We start from the raw sequence: 21,613 nt of genomic DNA on the forward strand, positions 1-21,613 counted from the left end.
GGCTGGAAAAGACATCCAAGACCATGGAGCCCAGCCTTTGACTGAGCACCACCAAGCCAACTAAACCAGAGCACTAAGTGCCATGTCCAGTTGTTTCTTGAACATCTCCAGGGATGGTGCTTGCTCACACATTGAAACTGCCTTTGCAAAGACCCACATCTCTCCACGCAGGGTTTGGATATCCTAGCCAACTGTGCACCTCAGTGCCCTGAGCACACAAATCTGGGTCGCTGTTGGTCACTTGGTGGTTACTGGACCTCCAAAGCCTCTCACTGGGAACAACCTGGCTCCTGGAGGGGGAGGAGGGATGGGTTGTGCTAACCCTTAGCCCTGGGTTAGGCTGAGCATTAGTCCTCTGTGGTGAGATGGAGCCATCATCCCTGTCCCCTGTCCACCCTGGCCATGAGGTGTTCTACACCCACACAGACTGGCAGTGCAGAATAAGTCAGGTGTTTGCTTGGAGCAGAGCTGGAAGAAGGCTCTGTCCCCCAGAAAGTAATATTTTGAGATGGAACTGGCATGCATGGTGGAACTAAAGCTGCCTCCAGTTGCTTTCATGCAGCTGGCAGGACCCATGCCACAATCACCTCTGAACAACTTAAGTAGCTGACTGGCTCTATGCCTCAGTTTCACTGTGCACCACATGCAGGAGAGTGCCCGTATCAGTCAGCAACAGGAATGAGTGGTGAAGCTGAGTTCTACTTTTGTTCATCTCTTCTCAGGGCATCCCTCCGCAGCTACCCATCAGAAGGCAGCCCCCACGGCACGGTTACTCCTCCCCACGCCTCAGCTGAGCCCGTGTACCGGTCGCCTATCGGCTCACAGATGCCCTCTGCCCACAGCAGCTACCAAAACTCGTCTCCATCTTCCTTTGCAATGGTCCAAGGAGGGGTCCTGGGCTCAGCACACAGCAGCCCTGACTACCCCGATGGCCGAGCTGGCTTCCAGCCAGAACCCCAAGCTCGGCCACAGCCACAGGTCAATGTGGTGGGGGTCCACACCCTGCCAGGGAGCCCCCGTAGCCTGCACCGGACAGTGGCTACGAATACACCGCCCAGCCCCGGCTTTGGGCGAAGAGCCATCAACCCCAGCATGAGTGGCGCTCCCGGCAGCCCTGGGCTGGGCAGACATGCTGTTGTGGCCCATGGCAACCTGGTGGCCCCACCAGGGAGCCCCAGCCTGTCCAGGCACCAAGCAGTGGCAGCCACCTCCCCTGGCAGCCCCCTGTACGGCTACTCCAGCCCAGAGGAAAGGCACCTGACGCTGTCTCGGCAGAGCAGCTCCTCTGGCTACCAGCCTCCCTCCACGCCGTCCTTCCCTGTCTCCCCAGCGTACTACCCTGGCACAAGCACGCCGCACTCCTCCTCCCCGGACTCGGCTGCCTACCGCCAGGGCAGCCCCACGTCGCAGCCTGCGCTGCCTGAGAAGCGGCGGATGTCAGCTGGGGACCGCTCCAACAGCCTCCCCAACTATGCCACCGTCAATGGCAAGGTGTCCTCACCCCTCTCCAGTGGCATGTCCAGCCCCAGCGGTGGGAGTGCCGTCGCCTTCTCCCACACTCTGCCGGACTTCTCCAAGTTCTCCATGCCAGGTAAGGGATGCTATTGGATGTCCCCACATCCCCCTGCCCTCCTCAAGGCTCTCCCCTCCTCCTCCTTGCTGGCTGTCAGGAAAGGGATTGCAGCTATGTCCTGATTTACCCCTCCTGTCCATCCGCAAACCAAAGGCACCGCTGGGGCTTGGGCCATTTCCTGCCCTTTCTGACAAATCCAAACAGGAAAAGCACCGACCAGCATCTCTGACATAAACAGCACCCAGAGATGTGTATGGGGAGATCAAAGCTCTTGGAGGCGACCTTCCTCTGCCGTGGGGATGCACTGACCTCTTGGCCCCATTCCCAGTGGGCTTTACCCTGCTGAGACCCTGCTGTGAAGCTGCCTCCTCATTTCAAATGGTGCCGTGCCCCGGGTGCCATCCTGCCTGGAACGCCTTTGCCAGCTCCTGTTACAGACACCTTGGTGACGCCAAGATCGGGCTGATAGGACCAGGGGAATAAAGCTGTGGGGCAGCGGTGGCTCCGGCTGCTGGGCCAGTTTCACTGCCGAGCGGACAGCCCTTTGTGGGCACGCTGGCACTCATCCTGGCCCTATGACTCCTGTGGCCAGGGACCTGTCCCAGTGGGGAAGCATAAGCAATTGAAACCTGTCACAATTAACAAGCAGCTTGGAGAGGGGAGTGAGCCCCCTGCCTCTCTGAAGGTGACCAGATTGCAGAGGGCTGATAACTTGTCTCCAGCAGAGATGATATCCAATCCTCTTGGTTGTTTTCCTGGCTGTTTTTGGAAGGCAGGTGGTTGTAAATGTTGCCTGAATAAATGACAGCTTCATGGCCAGAGGACCAGCTCCTGTTGGGGCTGTGCCACTGGTGGGTACAGGGTAGATTGACCTGTCCAACTCCTCTGCACAGAGCAGAGATAAGGGAAGAAATTTATTTTTATGGAGTGTGAGCCAAGTCTTGAACATTAGAGAGCAGTTAAAGTCCTCTGAAGGCAGAGGATCTTCCCACTACCTCCAGATATACCTCTTTCCTCCAACAACTTTTATTTCACCTGGCCAGCTTACTTTTAAATGAAGAATTCCCATATTGTCTCTGGCTGTGTGCCAAGGAGGCTCATCTGACGCTGAGCCCTTTGAGGGCCCTTGAGCTTGGGTTTAGCTTTAGATGCGCAGCAGCCCCATAAGCAGTAGGTGACATCAGCATGTCTGGGTATGGGAGACTGGGTCAAGGTCAGTGCAGTGTGCTGGATCTGAAAGGAGGTGGATGTATTAATGCTTTAGCTGGATGTAGAGTTTCAGATACAGCATCTTTTAACATTTTCTTGTCTTTTCTTCCCTTTCCTGCAGACATCAGTCCTGAGACTCGTGCCAATGTCAAGTTTGTGCAGGATACTTCCAAGTACTGGTACAAACCAGACATCTCCAGGGAGCAGGGTAGGTAGATGACACAGGGTTGGGAGTTGGCGTGTCTGGGATCACAGGGATTAGCAAGGATTTCCCTTATGGGCTGGGTTGAGAGTGAAGGTGAATTATGACTGCTGAGGCCATTGCAGTTGGAGGCTGAAGCCCCATTCAGCTGCAGGTTTGCGTGATGTGGGCTCCTCAAACCTTCCTCTTGGTAGAGGAGCTCTTGTCCTTTCCAATGTGCAGTGGATCTATGCAGTTTGGGATGCAAAACACCCAGATCTTGAGTTGATAATGCTCAGAGGTGTCTTGGAAACATGGCTAAAATAAGTGGGGAGAGCAAGGTGGTGGCAGGATGCCTTCAGGGGCATGGTCCCAGCATTTGGCCCCTGGTTCCTGCTTTCTGTCCAGTACTTGGTTGCTCAGAGGTAGGCAGGGTGGGAATTGGAGATGCCCACACACGGGCAGTGGGGGGAGATGACCTTGTGCCTGGCAGCCCACTCAGACGAGTGGGAGGCAGGGTAACATTGTGGTGCCTGGCTGCGAGGTGTGGAGCTGGGGCACCCCATCGTAACTCACAGCTCCCGGTGGCTTGAGGGTGTGTTGGTTCTCACCATGCCGTCTCTGAGCTCTGCCATTCTCTCCTGCAGCCATTGCACTGCTGAAGGACAGGGAGCCAGGAGCTTTCATCATCCGAGACAGCCACTCCTTCCGGGGAGCCTACGGCCTCGCCATGAAAGTCGCTTCTCCGCCTCCCACGGTCATGCAGCAGAACAAGAAAGGTATTGTGTGCCCTTCTCCTTCCCACGCCCAGATGCTTTCCATCGTTCAGCTGGGGTGAGCGGGCAGCTGGGGCTGCTGAGCATGTTGTGCCCTTGGGTATGTGCTGATGTGGCAGGATCCCTGCCTCCCAGGGCACAGGGAAGCACCAGACACCCTCTGCCCCGAGCTGTGGAAGGCTCAGGAGCACCTATACATTGGGCTTTGGTATGATGAAATGGGCACAGCCTCTCCAGCCCACCAGCACTGTGGGGGGGGCTTGGCTTGGAGTTGACCCTGTGCAAAGAAACAGATTTGAAGAGGGTGTGTGCAGTGGTAGGGACCCCTCCCTTGAACTGGAGCACTGGTTTCCCAATGGGACTGCATAGTAATAGGAGGAGTGTGGCTCTGATGTGAGAACATCTCATCTTTTCCCAGGAGACTTGACCAATGAGCTGGTGAGGCACTTCCTCATTGAGACCAGCTCACGAGGCGTGAAACTAAAAGGATGTCCTAATGAGCCTAATTTTGGTAAGTGTCCCCAGCATGATTCCCACATACAGGGTTGGGTTGGGAGAGCCTTGCCTTTGCCAAACTGTCAAAGCAGAACTATTGGGTGTCTGGGAGAGCCTGTTGCTGCCTCTTGTCCCTGTGTAACTGAATCCTGTGGGCATTTGGAGCCTTTAACTTCATGCACACTCATGAGAGCACACAAATGTGCCTGTAGGCATAGGTACATACCTTTCTATACACACATGTAGGACAAATTATGCCGCTGGGTTGGGTGGAGGGCAGGGGCTCCCCTTGTTCCTGTTATCCCATGGCTAATGTTGTCTGAGGGGCTGCATAAAGACTTCTGTCCCATTTGTTGTTCCTAAAGTGGCCCTGGTATCTCTGTCCCACCCTGAGCCCTCTGTGGAGGGCCACATGGTGGTTTCAGTGAGAGGCATTGCCACGTGTGGCATTAGGACCATTAGTGAAGAAATCCACCTAAAAGCCTGTTCCCATCCACCCAGAGCAATGATGACCTAATCAGGGAGAGCTGGAGTGGAGTTTCTTATTCCTTTCCTTGGTTAATGTTTATCGTACTTTGTATTGTGTGGTTCCATAGCCTAATGATTTTGCAAAAGGATCATTGTATTAACCCAGAAGGTGCAAGCAATTCTTCATCTGGCAACACTGGCCCTTTGCTGACCATCTGCCCTCTCTCCCCAGGCTGTCTCTCGGCGCTGGTGTACCAGCACTCCATCACACCCTTGGCCCTGCCCTGCAAGCTGGTCATTCCTGACCGAGGTAAGAGCCATGACCAGAAGGCATTGCATCTGTCCCCACAGCCTGTGAGAAGGGGGTAGATTTCTAGGCAGGGAGCACCAGTAAACATCTCATGTCTTCTAGATCCCATGGAGGAAAAGAAAGACTCTGCATCAGCCACCAACTCAGCCACGGACCTCCTCAAACAGGGTGCAGGTGAGTTAAGAGGGGCTGTTGTGGGGTGAACATGGCTCGGAGTAGTGGCTGACCCCATGACTGCTGTCTCCCTTTCCAGCCTGCAACGTCCTCTTCATCAATTCAGTGGAGATGGAGTCTCTGACAGGTCCCCAGGCCATCTCCAAGGCTGTTGCTGAGACGCTGGTGGCTGACCCCACGCCCACGGCTACCATTGTTCACTTCAAAGTCTCTGCACAAGGCATCACCTTAACGGACAACCAGAGGAAGTAAGAGTCTCCATGGCCACATCTCTGGCCAAAACCCAACATTGGCTTGTTCCCAAAGCCAATAGGGCTGTGATTCAGGATGTGTGTTGGTGAAGGATGTCCCTGGAGTGGCATCAGCCTGATCATGGACATGTCTGGGCTTTGTCCTTGAGTGTTGGAACATCCTATGGGAGACCTATGGCAGTGTCCCCTGGGCTGGTGGAGCTGGGCTGTGGTGAGACAGTGGTGGAGCCTCCCTGGCCCTGACATTCCTTGCTTTGTGTTTCAGATTGTTCTTCCGAAGACACTACCCCCTCAATACTGTCACCTTCTGTGACTTGGACCCCCAGGAACGAAAGTGAGTGCCCTAACCTGGGGAACCCCATGACCTCTACCCCTTTGACTCCTCTAGCCTCCTAGGATGCTTGCAGCAGGGTCTTTGCTTGCTCTGTCCTCTGCTCTCGGAGAGAGCAGGCATGCAAGATCTTCTTGGACACTGTGGGGCAACGCCAGCCTTTTCTGGTGGCTTTTTGGTGTCTCCAAGCACCTTTGTGCTGAGGGAGAGGTGCATCATTTTTACATAAAGCCAAGCCTCTGCAAAACCAGGCTGGCCTTCCACCATTGGTGTAGTGGCCCCCATCATGGCCCTGTCTCTCTGTGAGGTGCAGGAGGGACCATCTCTCACACCTTCTCTTCTCCTTGCAGGTGGACTAAAACTGATGGCAGTGGCCCAGCCAAGTAAGTGCTTCCTGTGCTTCCCAGCAGATTTCTCCCAGCTGTTGTTGAGGTGGCTTCTGCCTGTGTTTGGGCATTGGCTGGGAGATGCCCTGCGCAGGGCATCCTGGCTGTGTGTGAGATGGGCTCAGCACCTCACTGCAGGAGTGTTTCACCCAAGTGTGACACTGTGGTCCTGGGGACTCCGGATGCTTCTTTCAGCCCAAAATTCCTGGTCAGAGCAGGCACAACTTGTGCTGAACTGACCAAACTGGGAATTCTCCCAGCAGTCATTGGGAACCAGTTTGTGGAACAGAGCTGGGGTTATGCTGATGGCATGTGAGCTACTGGTCATCTCTTCCCTTTCTTCCTGTCCTCCCTGTCCTGACCCATGGGAGCACAGAGCTGTTGGCTGAGCCCATTTCCATGGGCCAGCTCCCACTAATTTTAGCCATTGTGTTAGCGAAGGGGTTTTTATTAGGATGTACAGCTGCTGGGATGTTTCCCCTCCCCAATTAGAAATTCCGTAGCCTGTCTCACATTCTGTTCCCCCTGTATTTATAACTTGAGTTTGCACATTCTAATTAAAAAAAAATAAGGGACATTTTATTCATCATGGGAGAGACAGACAGAAATAACCAGATGGTCTCACTCAGCTTCCTGTGTCCTTGCATGGCCTTAATTTCTTAGAGGGTCTACCCCCATGGCCAGTCCATCACAGCTCTGGCTTCAAGAGGCCAAACCAAGGCAATGCTGTGGTAATCTGGAAGGTCCCTTCTTGGGGGTGGACTACGGAAGGGTGACAGAGATGTTCAGAGCAAGGGGGGTTTGGTCAAGAAATGATGGAAACCTGGCCTTCAAAGAAACTGCAGCAAAGGGAGGAGGAGATGGGCCTTCATGCAGGCTGGTTTGGAATATATTCCTCTGCATTGTCCGAGGTGGATGTTAAAGAGGGGAAGTTTGAAAGAGGGTGGTGGTAATCCTTGCGGGAGCAATATTGGCAAACCTTGTTGAGCCTCTTCCCTTCTCCCCACACAGGCTCTTCGGTTTTGTGGCCAGGAAGCAAGGGAGCACCACAGACAACATCTGCCACCTCTTTGCTGAGCTAGACCCAGACCAGCCAGCTGCAGCCATTGTCAACTTTGTCTCCAGGGTCATGCTTGGCTCCGGCCAGAAGAGATGAGCTGGTGCTTGCGGGTGATCCTTGAATTTTGGAGAAGGACTTGGAGCTGATCCGAGAAGGAGTGTGAGGAAGTGCATTGTGGGAGAGGGAAGTGAATCGGGGGGGAAAAGGGTTGGAATTTTGGAGGAAAACAGCAAACAACAAAAAAACCCCAACGAAACCCCTAAAAACTCAACACAAGCCAAACACACACGTAGAGGAACCAAAACCACGCACCTACAAAAGAGAGCCACAAAGTCACACCAGACAGGATGCACATCCCATCGCAGGGAAGGTGACCAAAGTAAAGGCAGCAGTGAGAGGTGTGTTCCCAGCTTTCAGCATCATGGCCTCGAGTGGTGACATCCATTTGGGACTGAATGTGGGACCATGACTGGTGTTTTCCATCTGTTAAAAAAAGAGCCAACTGGCAAAAGCCATGGAAGGAGCTCCATCCCAGCAGCTCCATCTGCTGTGTGTTTGAACTGATCCATAGGAGATAATGACGTGGGCTGGGTCTATGGGACACCAGAGGAGATGCTCTCAGAAACCTTCCCTTGTCCAGCTGCAGAGGAGGGTCCTCACCGGTCCCTGTGTTTCCCCCAAAACCTGCTCACCACCTGGCAACTTGTTGGGAGTTGGTCCTGAACCTTCCCATCCCTGGGGAGGGAGCTTGGCCATGGTCTGACCTTTGCTGACCCAGAGCCCAGCACCAGTCACAGGTGAGATGCTGTGAGTCCCCCCAGAGAGGGGGGTCACGGTGTTTCTCCACCTCCCCAGGGGTTCTTGTGCCCCCCAGCCTGCGAGGAGGTGTGGGGGTTCCTGCCACCCTGCGCCTGGGGAAGGTGGATACTCCCCAGGAACCTGGAGGATGCAGAAAGTCGCCTCCTCTCCCATCTTCCCCTTTTCCCTCCCGTCACTAGTCCTCTTTGGCAGTTTTCTCCTGCAGCCTGTCACATTCTCTTAACACAAAAAAAAACAAAACAGAAAGGAAAGGAGTAAGTGTAATAATAATAATGATTATAATAATAGCGGATGCTGGCACAGGTGGGTTCCCTGTGCGAAGCAGCAGACCCGTGGCTACCCCTATCTAGCTCTTCGGAGACACGTAAGCGGTTTTTAAATTGCATGGACATTCAAGTTGCACGAAAGGCGAATGACTACAAGTAACTCAGGCGCTTTTTTCTCCTTTTGTTTTGGAGGCCACGTTAAAAAAATAAAGAAAAAGAAGGAAGAAAATTTAAAAAACAAAAAAAAAAAAAAAAGGAAGGGACCTGCAGTGGCTGGGCAACTTTGGCTCAGTGGGGAGGTAACAGGTCCTCCGAGAGCCACCCTGGTTGACACATGTGTACCCCCAAACCATCTGGCTGGAGGCTTGTGCCCCTGAAGTGCTCCACAGTTTTGCAGTGATTTCAGTGCTGTTGGCTTTTCTTTTAGGATGGTAAGTGAGGAGGGCAAGTTGGGTGGCCAGAGGGGCAGAGGGTTCCCATGCCACTGCAGGGGGAGAGATCATGGTGGGGGTGCAGCAGGTGGAGGTCCTGGCCCTGTGGTGCTGGGAGGGGGCAGAGGATGCTTTGGTCACATGTGCAGGTTTAGGGCAGGGGGAATGGTCCAGCTGGAGCTGTGGGGTCATTGCTGAGCCCTCTGCTGCAAATATTGCCCCCGAGAGCTTTTGTGGGAGAAGTTTTCAGTGCAAAGTGGCCCAGATAGTCTTTTGGGGACAAAAATTAGAAATATAGCACTGCAATCCCCCGGAGAGCTTGTCTCCTGTGGACCACCCTTGCCTTGATAGCTATAATATATATACAAGCTATACTGACAAAATACTGTAAGCTAACAAAATTTTAAGGAGGAAAAAAAGGTTAAATTTACACTCCGAAAATATTTATTTTTGCCATATTGCTTTCTGCGCATCATATCTCCCCCACTATATCCCCCCTTTCCCGTGCCCTGGGGAAACACCTGCATGTTAAAAGAAAATCCAGAGCAAGGCAAAATACAGATGGGGGAAGCGGCGGGGGCCCCTGTGTCGGGGTGGCTGCGTGTGACCGGTGTGCGTGTGCTCTGTGTGTGTGTGTGTGTGCGTGGGGGAGCGAGTGGCGTGGGCGGCCGGACACGGCTGCCAGGGCCAGAGGCTGTACTGATGGACCGAAGTGTGAAAGGATGGGTAGCGAGGAGTTGGTTGTGAGATGGTGGTGGGACAGGAGGTTCTGGGGGGGGTTTTCCCCCTCCCCGGCTCCCTGGCCGCACAGATGGCAGAGACCTTTTAATTTTTGATATTTCCAAAAAGCGATTCCCTCCTTCTGCGAAATTCAAGCGAGACAAGAGACGATCTCACCCGTAATCTCCTCACCCTGCCGTTCACCCATCAGAGAAAACACTGTGTTTATAGATATATAAAGATATATTTTTGAAAGTCTCTATTTTTCAGACTTGGTTTTCTCACTGCTAAGAAAAGAGATGATAATAATGTAATTTTATTTTAATCTGCTGCCTTGGAAACTGGTGCTTGGAATTCCCATTCCTCTTTTTCTCCCCATACAAATGAAGCAGATCTAAGCACCCCAGAGATGTTGTGCAGAAGCTGACCCCAGCAGATATCTGCCAATAGCATCATACCTGCTTTGGGCTCCAAGCCTCTCACGGCTTCCCCACTAACCCACTAGCTGAAGATTTAGACCGTATCCAAATCTCAAACACTAACAAAATCATCTGATGATTGTATTATTTTTTTAACACACAGCTAATCACCTTCCAATGATGTAGCCGGGTGTCTATCAGCTCCCTTTAAAGGCACTTTTTTTTCCCCTTTAGCTCCTTTTTAAAATAAGGTTTTAAGGTGTAACAACCCTTTCTGTCCCCGGGAGAGACCATCAGTGGCACTGAGGATTGCCCAGGTCCTGGGGCTGGCGGGGACCTAGTGTTGATATTTTTTCCTTGTGAAAGGGACAGCAAATACTCTTTGGGTTTTTTTTTCCTCTGTTTTTTAAGTGCAGTCATGCTATTTGAGATTCGAGCTTGCACGAGTTAAGCCCAGCATATGTTTCGTTGTAATCACACTGCCGTTGTCAGCAGCCGGATGGTATCTCTCTCTCGCTCACACACACACACACACAAACACATCCCTCCTTCCTGCACAAAGAACTGCATATATTCTTGCCAAAGATATCCTTAAAAACGCACTTTTCCCCACATATATATAGATAGATATATATTATTTTTTTTGTGTGTGTGTAAATTTATTGTACGTGCCCTTTTTGTGTCAGTTTGTTCTTTGGAGAAGCCCGTCCTGCCTTTGCTGTCGATATTGCTGTCTATTGGGAAATGCTCCCTGGGGAGGTAATTTGCTGTCTGTCCCGCTCAGTGGCACCTGCAATGCACAAAATGTGGGGTTCCCATTCAATGGCGCTGCCTCTGGCTCTGCCCCTGGGACCTATTTTGGGAGATGATCCGTGTCATCAACTGCTGATGGGATGTACCAATGCATGGTCTTTGTCAGCCCCTCATCGCTGGTGGAGACAGCGGGACCCATGGTTTTGAGCAGCGTTTGGGTTTGCTCTGAATGCAACATTTGCTGGCTGCCTGCTGGTCAAATTACACGTGGAAAACAAACCAGGTAGGGAGAAAAACCCAACCCAGCCTCCGGGCATTGATTTTTCAGTGAATTCAACCGCCTGAACCAAAGTGCAAAGTAAATCCCCACCCAGCAGGTCGGGCAGGTAAAGAAACCAGTTGCCCCAAAAACCCCAGACAACAGCATCAACAAAAGGCAACCCTTCCCGTTGGAGCAGGCAGGATGATCAGACAGCAAAGGAGCCCGCAGGGGCTTGTTTCATTTCGTTCGTTTGTTTTGCAAATTGCGAGGTTGGTTTGGGGTTACTAATTTTTTTTTCTTTTCCTTAAAAAGGAAAAAAAAAAAAGAAAGAAAAAAGGAAGCAATATGACGTTTCTTTTGGCGGATCCTGTGCCGCTGTGTTATGCGTGGGGTTTTTTTTTTTTTTGTTTTTGTTGTCTTTGTTACTTTGGTAATGTTACAGATTTATTTGCTAATCAGTGTTAACAAACAGTTTCAAACTTTTAGACTTGCCCATTTCTGTGTATTTATATAGATGGAAAAAAAATACATTATATTTTGTATCTTTATGCCCATAATGTTGTCGTGCGTGTAAGGATGACTTCGGTCGCACCATGTCTTGTGTGTGAATGTCACTCCGCTGTTGTCTTCCCATTGTACAGATGTTGGATTCTTCGCAGTTCATTGTATGGCTTTATAAAGTGGTAAAAACAACAAAAAAAGAACCAGTTATATAAAATATACTGTTGCTTGGAATGCCAGCTTGGTGTCTGGATTGCTGGAAACGTATCTTGAAATTTAAGGGAGCATAGGAATAAATGCTCTGGGTTTTTTTGCACAGGGGAAAAAAAAAAACAAACCCAAAACCCAAACGCAAATGAAAAGCTGGCGGGTGCTGTGTTTTCTCCGGGCTGTCGTTTCCCCTGTTCCTCGATGGCAGATTGGGGCCCCCGGACAGACGCCGGGCGGTGGGTGTGGGAAGAAGGAGGGGTTGTGCTGCTGCTTGTCAGCCTCCAGCCGCAGCTTGTGTTCACCAGATGCTGGCTAACCAGACAGCCCCCAAACTTCCGACATGGCTCCAGCTCCAGCCTGGGCTTTGTTTACCAGCAGGGATCTCTCTGGCTTGCCCTGCTGCCCCTGGGAGTTCTTCAAGTCCTGTTGCTTTTTCCCAGGTGGCCTTTAGGTGCTGTCTGTCCAGCCTTGGGCATCCCTTTTGGGTCCATCTCCCAGAGGGGAACAGGATGGGATGATGCTGCTATAGGGTCTTTGCTGAGGTGGTAGTTTGGATTCTGCTCACATTAAATCCCACTCCCTATGCTTTTCAGAGCCATCCTGCTCCCTTGTGTCTGGCAAAACTTCCCCCAAAGTCTCAGGCCAGGCTTTTCCAGCATTTGCAGAGCAATTCCCAGCATCTGTCAGAGCACTCAGCCCCTGGCTCTCTGGCTCCACTCCTTCCCTTCCTTGCTGAGTTGGTGGCCAAGACCCAACCCCCGGGATGGATTGAGTTTAATTATACAAGAAATATCAGCCAGAGCAGCGGCAGTTTCTCTGGCGCCAGCACTGCTGTGGCTCAGAGGCTCAGAGCTTCTCCCGGGAGCCGGCAGCACTAAAAATACTTCCTGCCTTCCTCTAAAATAGCTGCAGGGCGAGGGGCGGGTTGAGGGGACTGCTCGCGTGGGGACCCCGTGCTGTGGGGTTTGTGCTGGGAGGCAAAGGCAAGAGAGGTAAAAAAAGAAAGGGGAGGAGATGGAATGGTTTCTCGTTCCCTCCCCCCGCCCCCCGAAATAGCTGTGGAGCTGTGGGTGGGCACCCAAGCCACCAAGTGCCCTCCAAGCCAGGCTGCATCACAAGACCTGGTGAGGTACTTGGCATCTGCCAGCCTTGGCCTAAGTTGTCCCTCATCTACCCGCAAGCAAGATGGGACCTGCAGCCTCCTCGCCCTTTCTGACACTGCAGGGATGGTATTCTCTTGCCAGTGTCTCTTAGTTTTGTTTCTTCCCTGATTTCTGCTGTAATCAACTCCCCAGGGCCCAGCACCAGCCACTTCCCCATTCCCGCTGCGATGGCCACTGCTGTGTATCCTTGGGCAGTGAGTGCCTGGCGAGGTGGCGCACACAGGCTATTTGTTGCAAGCCATAAACTGCCTCTCATTCCCCCCCCCGCCTTTTCTGCAGTTAATTCCCCATTTCCTTTCCAAAATTCCTCCGGAACTTCTGGTTTGTGTTTTTCCTCAACATGTTCTTATCTGCCACACATTTCCCCTCGCCAGCTCTGACAACATAGGCTTTTCAGGGTCTCTCTCTTTGCAGCTTGCTGCTGTCCCCAGGCCAGGCTTGTGGTTCTGGTGTGACCACTGGGAAAGGCAGGTCCCCACCAGCTCCATGATGGGAAACCTTGCCCCCATTGCATTTTCCCTTGTCTATCATGTCCTCACTTTCAGGCTCCTAAATCAGTGTTTTTCTCTCATCTCAGCCCCAGCTCTAGGGACCTGGGGCCATCCAGGGAGTGTTTCTTGTGGGGCTGTGAAAGGCAGCAAAGTTTCTCTCTCCCCTCTGCCTGCTGTTCCAGGAGAAAAGGGTGGATATGCTGTCAGACAGTCAGGAAACCCTGGGCTGAGAAACCCTGATGGTGGGTTTGCCCCCCTCTGCACTCATTATTTTTGGTTGACTAAGCTATAAGCAATCCTCAAATCTGGAGCAAGATTAGGGTCATGGTGGTGGGGATGAGGCACTTTCATCTCCCTTCACTTCTTTTGCTCTTTCCCAGGCTTCTCAGTAGTGTTGAGTACCCTTCAGAAGTGTCCTCAAAGGGCAAAAAGTATGATACAACATGGCTTTTTCCAAGTATCGTGTCTGGGCAAAGGCCAGGAACCAGACAAATTCCACAGGGTGGGAAGGGTGGAGCAGACCCGATGTGGGCAAAAGCTGCCCTGGGGCTGGTGTTGCCTGTGCTTATGCTATGCCCATGGGAACAGAAGTGTCACCCTGTAGGCTGCAAACCCTCTGGTGGTGTCCAGGATGCTGCTGCTGAGTTACTGCTTCCCTGGGCAGCTCAGCCACTGCGTGCACTGGGGACACTGAGACTGACTGATGGAAAGGCAGAGGGCTCCTTGCCCAACTCTCTGGGGTTCCCATGGACACACAGACTGGGGCTGAGCAGCACCAGACCAGGATGAGTGCTGCCATCCAAACCAACGGCCTGGAGAAGTCCATCATGAGAAAACGTGGTAAGAAAAGACAGCCCAAAAATGACTGTGGGAGCTTCATCATCATCCCAGGAGAATGTTACTGCTCAGAGAAGGGCATCAACATGAAGCCTGTGGTGCAGGAATTACCGACTGTCATAGTTGTGGTGGACAGGAAAAGACAACAGAAAGGAATTTGGGTTAAATATGGAATGAAGATGGACAATGTGACACTTGGGAATGGTTGTTCTGGAGAGGGAGGGGAGACAAAACCCTGGATGTATTGGAGGGAGGGAGGGAGTGAGGGACGAAGGAGAGGGGCTGGGCTAATCTCTCTTCAGAGCAGAGCGATTGGAGAAGGGTGATGGGTAGGACTGGGCTGTCCGTCTGCTTTGTGAGGTTCTGGCTCCATCTACAGGGATGTGTCTCCAAGTGATGGAGGCCTTGCACTGCCGCATGCCCGAAGCTGGCTGGGCAGGAGGTGATGTCTCCTCGCCTGCAGCCAGCTTCTTCTGTGGCTCCTCTCCTGAGCACACCTCTGAGTCGTGCTCCTGCTGCTCTGCAGTGGACACCTGGGTTCGTATACCCCTGAGGCAAGAGATCCTGAGATGGAGAGGTGCTCAGAGGCAGCTGGGTTTGTACAGCCCTGAGATAAAAGGGCTGGGAGCCAGCCTGGTGGCTGCAGGATGTGAATGCAGTCAGGGCACCCTGAGCTCAGTGCAGAGCACGCCCAGCACTGCTGGCCCCAGACTTGTGTGCTTTGCACAGCCTCTGCCAGAGCCTGCTTGTCTTTCACATGAGTGCAGCCCAAAGGTGTCCCTGTGCAAGGCTTCAGTGCCTGCAACCCTTACCACTCCATAGCAGTACTGTGCACCCTTGGCTCCCACAGCACCATGTAGTCCAAGCAAATCAGGCAGCCAGCCTAATTCAAAAGCTCAGATGAGTTAAAGTAGCACTAGCCAGCTCTCCCTGGTTAGTTGATGCTCACCATATGCAATGACATGCCCAGAGAAGGGCAATGAAGCTGGTGAAAGGTCTGGAGCATAATTCCTGTGAGGAGCAGCTGAGGGAGCTGAGGGTGTTTAGCCTGCACAAAAAAGGAGGCTCAAAGAGGACCTTATTACTCTCTACAACTCCCTGAAAGGAAGGTGTAGCCAGTGAGGAGCAGTCTCCTCCCAAGTTACAAGCAATAGGACAAGAGGAAATGGCCTCAAGTTGCACCAGGGGAGGTTTAGATTAATTACTGGGGGAAATTTCCTCACCAAAATGGTGGTCAGGCATTGGAACAGACAGCCCAAGGCAGTGGCTAAGTCATCATCCAGTGAGATATTTAAAAGACGTGTAGATGTGGCACTTAGGGACATGGTTATGTGATGGACCTGGCAGTTCTGGTTTAATGACTGGACTCAATGATCTAAGGATTTTAGGGTCTTAGGCTCATTTAGGATCCAACCTAAATGATTCCATGATTTTATGTCACTGTCCTTCCTTGGATGCCCCTTATGCTGGTGGTTTTAGGCAGACATGAAGTAGCGCTAAATAAGAGTCCAGGCTGTCCTGGCATGCTACAGCCAGGCTAAAGAAAGCAATGTGAGTCATGAAGGGATATGAAGAAACTTGTTCACAACCTCTGTGCCCCAGCACGGGGCAAGGTTTTTTTTTCTAACATGCTCAGTGGTTCTTCATTTATCACCTCACTCATGCTCTGCCTCGTGTCTGCTTCAAACTGCCTCACTGATGGCCTCTAGCTGGCTGCACCCACATGTTGTTGGAGCTGTCCTCTGCCTCCTCATGCCTTGATGGTCTCAGGGTGAGTCACACCCTCTGGTCTCTTGGCTGCCACCCCAAATTTGCCCTGTCCCGTTGCTTTAACCTGCATCCTTACATAGAGCTCAGGCAGAAACAGATATGAAGTTCATCTCCAGTCAAAACCAAGCCTTCCTCACACATCACACCACCTGGGTCTTGGGGCATCAACATGTCTTAAAGACAGCTGAAATTTCCAGCAGAAATTTCCCAGTTAAAAGCAGGGAAGAGAGTGTATGGTCCCAAAATGGGGGTTGTCCTTTTGGATTCCTGGCTCCCTCCTCTCCATGTCTGGCCATGCCAGAGTGAAAGCATAGAGGAATGTCCCTCTGTCCTGGTGACACTGTGACAGCTATGTGACTTTAGCATGGGGCATCTTTCTCATAGTGGTGACAAGGGTCCTGCTCTGAGCTTTCCTGTCTGAGTTAGGGCAACAAAGGTGTGCAGTTTGTGATGGTGCTGGACAGCTGGGAGAGTGCTCTGAGAGGGCAGGTGTGAAACACACAAGTGTGCTCACATGCATGTGTATTCACAACAGGAAAGAAAGACCCTTCTGATCTCTTTTCCCTCATCCCCCCTAATCCCAAGCTCCAGTGCTATGTTCTATGTGCCTCCCCTCTTTCTCCTCAAAAAAATAAATAAAAAAGGGAGAAAAGGAAAAGAAAGAGAGGAAGTAAGAAGAAAGCAAGCAAGCAAGAGTGCGGGGGAGGAATGAAATATTTGCAAGCTCATTGTTTTAAGCCTCCAACTGGATAAAACAAGCCACCAGCGAGCAGCTTCTCATGACTGTGCACAGTGCCCTTGCCAGAATATCCAGGCTCTAATGAAAACAGCATGTGGGAGGGGAGATTGTGTTGAATCAAAGCAGAGTGCAGCAGCGACCTCGGCCCTGGCATAGCACAGCTCTACTGGGATGCACTGTGCTCACTCAAGAGGGCTGGAGGGGCAGAGGAGAGGAGAAGAGTGGTTTATTGCTGAGGCACCTCGTTGTCTTGGCTGTCTGTGGGGTGGCTGTGTGAGAGCATTCTCCTAATATGAGAGGCATAGCAAATGCTTTTGGCTTTGCTGAGATCTCAGTTTTTCCAGTGCTGCTGGGTATCTTTGTTGAATCAATCTTGCCTGTTCCTCCAGCTGGGAGAGCAGGGGGGAAACACTCACCCCCTAGCCTCGGGGTAATCTTGAAAGGCTTCTGCTCTTGTGGGCTCCCTCTCTGGGCTTGGATTTTGCAAGTGCACTAGGTTGAAGAGGGCAAAAACAAGGAGGAAAGCCTGGGTGGAATGGGAGAAAATGGTTATAGTTATTCTCCCTTTGAGACAGCTTGGATTGATCTCAGTTCATGAGGGGGGCCTCTTTGATCCCTCTAGGGTTTTACTGTGGTATTTTGGGGGGTCCCTAGGAGATGCCTCACTTGTGCCCACTCAGGGTGGGAGGGCAAAAGCAAGTCCCTGTGCACAGTTTACTTAATTCAAAGACCTTTTTCAGAGACCTTTTAATGTATGTTCCCAGCTCTTGTTTCTGGTGCTTCAGGAAAGACCCTCCTCTTGCTCCTCAGCTAGGGAAATGGTGCTCAGGGGCCGCTGGGACCCTCCACAGCTGTGAGAAGAGGCTGTTTGTGGAGGCAGTGATCTCCCTGGGAGCACCGGAAAGGTTTGTAGGACATGCCTGGGATGTCTGGGACATGTGGAGCAGCCAAGCTGACATTTTGGCAGAGTGCCTCTCAGTAAGACGTGAGGAGAAGCAGGAACCTGTGCCAAGGTCCTATTTTAAAGCAGCCCCCTTGAAATCTTTGATATGGATAGCACTGGAGATAGGGTTTCACATGTCTTTATAGCTCTCACTTCCACGTGAGAGAAACCTCAGCCTTGCCCCCTCAGGCTGCTCTCTGCCTCAGCCAAGCAATGGCTGTCCTTCATTCCCAAGGACCCACAGCTTCAGTCTCAGCCCCTCTCAGAGGGAGATCCTAAATACCTTCCAGACTGGAGAAAATGCTTGGCTGTGAGGTTTCTCAGAGCTCTGGTGCTCATTCCTGGCTTCCCTCCTCTTCACACTGCTAAGAGCGAGGGAGACACCCCCTCTTTAGAAGAGTAAGAAACTGCTGCATGAGGGAAGGAAAAACAACTGTGCAGAGCATGGGGTCTGAACTCAGGGACCCTAAACATAATTTTACTGGCCTCACAAGCCCCCTGCGAGGTCAGCAACCTGCTGTCCCATTTCTGCTCTCTCTCAACCTCCTTTTAACCAAACGTCCTCTCAGAGCTGCTGGTCCTTGGGGAACATCTGTGGTGGAGTTGCTGAAGAGTTTGGTTACGCAAGTTCCAAGGTGATGCTGGAAATCCGAGCTTTTGTGGCTGCTTTCCTCTGGTCTCCCAGATGCTCTCCCACCCTTTTCAGTCTCTCCAGTTCTGTAGGACTTTTTATAACCCAGGGACGGAACCCATGCATTTAGAAGGTGCTGTGTTCTGAATGCAGGCGCGTTCCCTGCTCCTTCTTGCCAGCGCTGTGGGTTGGTACCACTAGAGGTCGGCCGGTCCCCACCGATGGGAGCGCTGGAAGCAGGAGAAGGGAGCAGCAATCCACAGATGACTGCAAACAGCTTGGCTAACGGAGCTTTGTGTGTGTGCGTGTGTGCGTGTGTATGTGACAAACACTTCCTCTCCTGCAGGCATTTCTTCCGGCCCCGGGCCAGCTTTCCAGGCTTGGTGCTGCTCGTCTTATAGATCGGTGTATTTGGCGCACTGGGAAAAAGGTGAGGTCTTTAAGGGCAGGGCAGGGCTGGAATAGCCAGAGTGACAGCTTTTCCTGGAAAAGAAAAGAAAAGAAAAGAAAAGAAAAAAGAAAAGAAAAGAAAAGAAAAAAGAAGAAAAGAAACAACAACAACAAAACAAAACCCCAAAAAAACCCAACAAAAAAACCCCCCCAAACAAAACAAAACAATACAAAAAACCCCCCAAAAACCAACCCACTAAAAATCCAAAATAGAACAAAAAACCCCAGGCAGCTGGTCACACAGAGCTCTGGCAGCCTCAGAGGCAGCCCCAACCATTGGAAAGGCTAAGAGAGTTGCCCACAACCTCATGGAAAATGGTCTTAGCACTGGTGTGCTCCCCCATTGCCCAGTGACCTGCTCAGGACCTGGTCATGCCCGCAGGACCTTTGGTTGAGCATGAAACTCTTATAACCACCGGGTCTGGGTCCCACCCCCCATCAGTGCAATTAGGATTAGGAATTCAGACCAGGGGAACAGCCAGGGCTCTAATGAAGATCCAGCTCCTCCTTTGCTCAGTTCTGTCCATCTATAGAGCATCTGTATGTATTATTTGTAGTCCTTTTTCAGTTCAACAAAACTGTGAACAGCCAGCAAGAAGTGAATGCTGCATTAATTGGATAATGAAGGACAGGAGCTTTGGTACACCAATTATTCCCTGAAACCATCTTTTGTGCCACCCTCTTCACTCTCTTGTTTAGCTGGCTCATGTGACCCAGCTCTTCTTCTGGGTACTTTATCTAAATAACATGGGAAACATTACCAGTGGAGCAGCATCACTCTGTTGGAGCCAAAAATTTAAGTACAGCAAGGCAGAAAACATCAGAAAGAGTGCAAGTGGCTTCTTGGGCCAGCACCCAGCCACCTTTGAACCTGGATGGAGATGGGCTACTGCCATAGCCAGCCTAGGCCCACTCTGCTTTGTTTATGTGAACACCACAATGATCTTCCTCCACAGTTTTTAAAATTCAAGATCTCTCTCCCCTATATAGAACATTTTACTCCCAACTCTCTGCACAGGAGTTTTCCTATACTGTCTGCCCACAGCTGGACTCAGCTTAAAGAAGTCTGGTTTTACTTTTGTTTCTTCATAGGCTGCTTGTTTGGTTGCACGTCTGGGGCTGCATCTACTACAGTCACAGGTTTCTCAGTTGCCTTGCAGGATGCTACACACCTGCAGTGTTGGTGAACCACAGTTCCATGGTTTTTCACCAGATTTTTAGTTCTTAGGGAGTTTTTGGAAGGGGGATGTAGTTGCCTTATTTACCTGCCTAGGTTTTAGATCACTGCTTGACTGAACCTCTGGGAGGATGTGACTCAGTGTCCCTCAGCCAGAATGATTCCCTCTCCAAATGGCTCTCAGATGTCTCTCCTTTAGGAGAATGGCTTGGTACCTAACACCCAGTTTGATGTGTGGCTCAGACAGGCTGATCCCTGTCCAGTGCTTCCAAGAAGTCAGCGATCCAGCGGCTTCCTCCAGTTGCCAGGCGTTCAGTCCTGCCAAGCCTTCTCCGAAGAGATGGTGATGACACAGTTCACTTCACAGAAAGGGAGAAGCCAGCCTACCTCCAAATGTCATCCCTGCTAGCCACAGGGAAGTGGGTGAAAGAAACTGTGAAACACTGGAAAATTGGACCTCTCCCCTTGTCATTACTGTCCCAACAGTGGAGGGAATCTCAGGGGATGGAAGTCAACCTTCTGCTGCTGGACTTGGCTCTTAACTTCCAGAGGGGCTGAGTCTTAGCTGGTTTGAACTCAGTATATCAATTCTTCCTTTTGTTACCCTAACCAGGCCAATGTTTGTAATTTTTGGAAACTCATTTCATGTAATCATAACTCCACGGTACAAAGAAAAAATACATTAAATAAATACCAGCATGTTTTGTGACACAAAAACCAGATACACTGTATGGAAAATATAACCCCCTTCCATCTGGAAATGGCTTGGGATTATCTACTTTTTCTTGTAACTCATTTTCTATGTGTCTCTACTTTGAGAGTGATTTACTGCAAACATCTCTGTGTTCTCTTTGCTGTATTGATTCATAAAAAATCCTTTCACAATGAAATCATATTTTCCATGCACCAAAAAAAAAGTCAGATAGAAAATGAAGAATATTATTGTAACAGGAAAATGGTTAGGACAAAGAAAGCTTATAATTTTGTAAACAGAGGTTGGGAGGAGGCTTTTGGGATTGAGTTTCTGGGCAGCGAGTCAGAGGGTTTTTCTTTTCTTATTCTGAAGACTCTACTGGCAAGATCTACAGCCCAGAAAAAAACCCCAAAAAGATAAACAATCGTCCCCTCCAACACGGATTTGATAGCTTAATTAGCAGAACTGAGAATTTGATGAAGGATGTGCTGAGGAACCTTGGCCATCTTAAAGAACTGTTATAAACTTAGAGGTCTTGTCTCACCACTCCCAGTTTGCCAGTGGGGACTTAGATGCTATCTTTTATTGCTGAATGTTTAAGTGACCAAAGCCAAAGGATTTCGTGCCACAGACAGGATGGTGTCGCCCATCCTGGGGGGGCAAAGAGGAGGCGAGGAGAATGCATTCCAACTAAAATGAAAGTTTTTCAATTAAAATCCATTGGGGAGAAAAAAGGACAATAATCTCTTTCCTCTCCCATTAGTCACAGTGAGTAACTGGGAGAAGGGGGAAGGGGGTGATGGTTGTGGAAAGGAATGACATTTGGCTACGAAAAACAGTTTATGTTATTTACAAACACTTAGCAAAGCAGGTGATTACTGATGTTTTGCTTGTTTAAGCCATTCTTTGCTTTTGGATAATCCAATATTTTTTTGTGGAACAATCAGGAAAAATATGCAGGAAATTGTGAAATTTTTTTTCTGCTATTTTTGTCTGTTTCTACAATTGCCAGTGATGACCGATTTGGTTTCTAAACATTGCCACTCTGCTTATTGGGAAGGCATGTGTGGAATGACTCCTCCTGAGGGAACCATTCTGCACTGCCTGTGAATCTTCACTTCAA

The 21,613-nt window shown here is 50.8% G+C and overlaps 1 protein-coding gene across 32 annotated transcripts in view; it reads left to right on the top strand.

Moving 5' to 3' along the window:
* The window catches only part of TNS1 (tensin 1), a 66,663-nt gene extending 55,039 nt beyond the window's left edge, over positions 1–11,624 (top strand). For all 32 annotated transcript variants that reach the window (XM_085066817.1, XM_085066825.1, XM_085066836.1 and 29 more), the window contains 10 exons: positions 723–1,591; positions 2,904–2,990; positions 3,611–3,742; positions 4,158–4,250; positions 4,935–5,012; positions 5,115–5,186; positions 5,266–5,434; positions 5,703–5,771; positions 6,119–6,151; positions 7,166–11,624. In XM_085066817.1, the coding sequence (XP_084922943.1) occupies positions 723–1,591; positions 2,904–2,990; positions 3,611–3,742; positions 4,158–4,250; positions 4,935–5,012; positions 5,115–5,186; positions 5,266–5,434; positions 5,703–5,771; positions 6,119–6,151; positions 7,166–7,310 (1,747 nt within the window). In that variant the 3' untranslated portion in view covers positions 7,311–11,624. The remainder of the gene's footprint in view (positions 1–722; positions 1,592–2,903; positions 2,991–3,610; positions 3,743–4,157; positions 4,251–4,934; positions 5,013–5,114; positions 5,187–5,265; positions 5,435–5,702; positions 5,772–6,118; positions 6,152–7,165) is intronic.
* The last annotated feature ends 9,989 nt before the right edge of the window (positions 11,625–21,613 follow it).

Source organism: Lichenostomus cassidix, chromosome 7, assembly GCF_008360975.1.
Source record: "Lichenostomus cassidix isolate B80296 chromosome 7, HeHo_3.0, whole genome shotgun sequence".
Lineage (NCBI taxonomy): Eukaryota > Metazoa > Chordata > Aves > Passeriformes > Meliphagidae > Lichenostomus > Lichenostomus cassidix.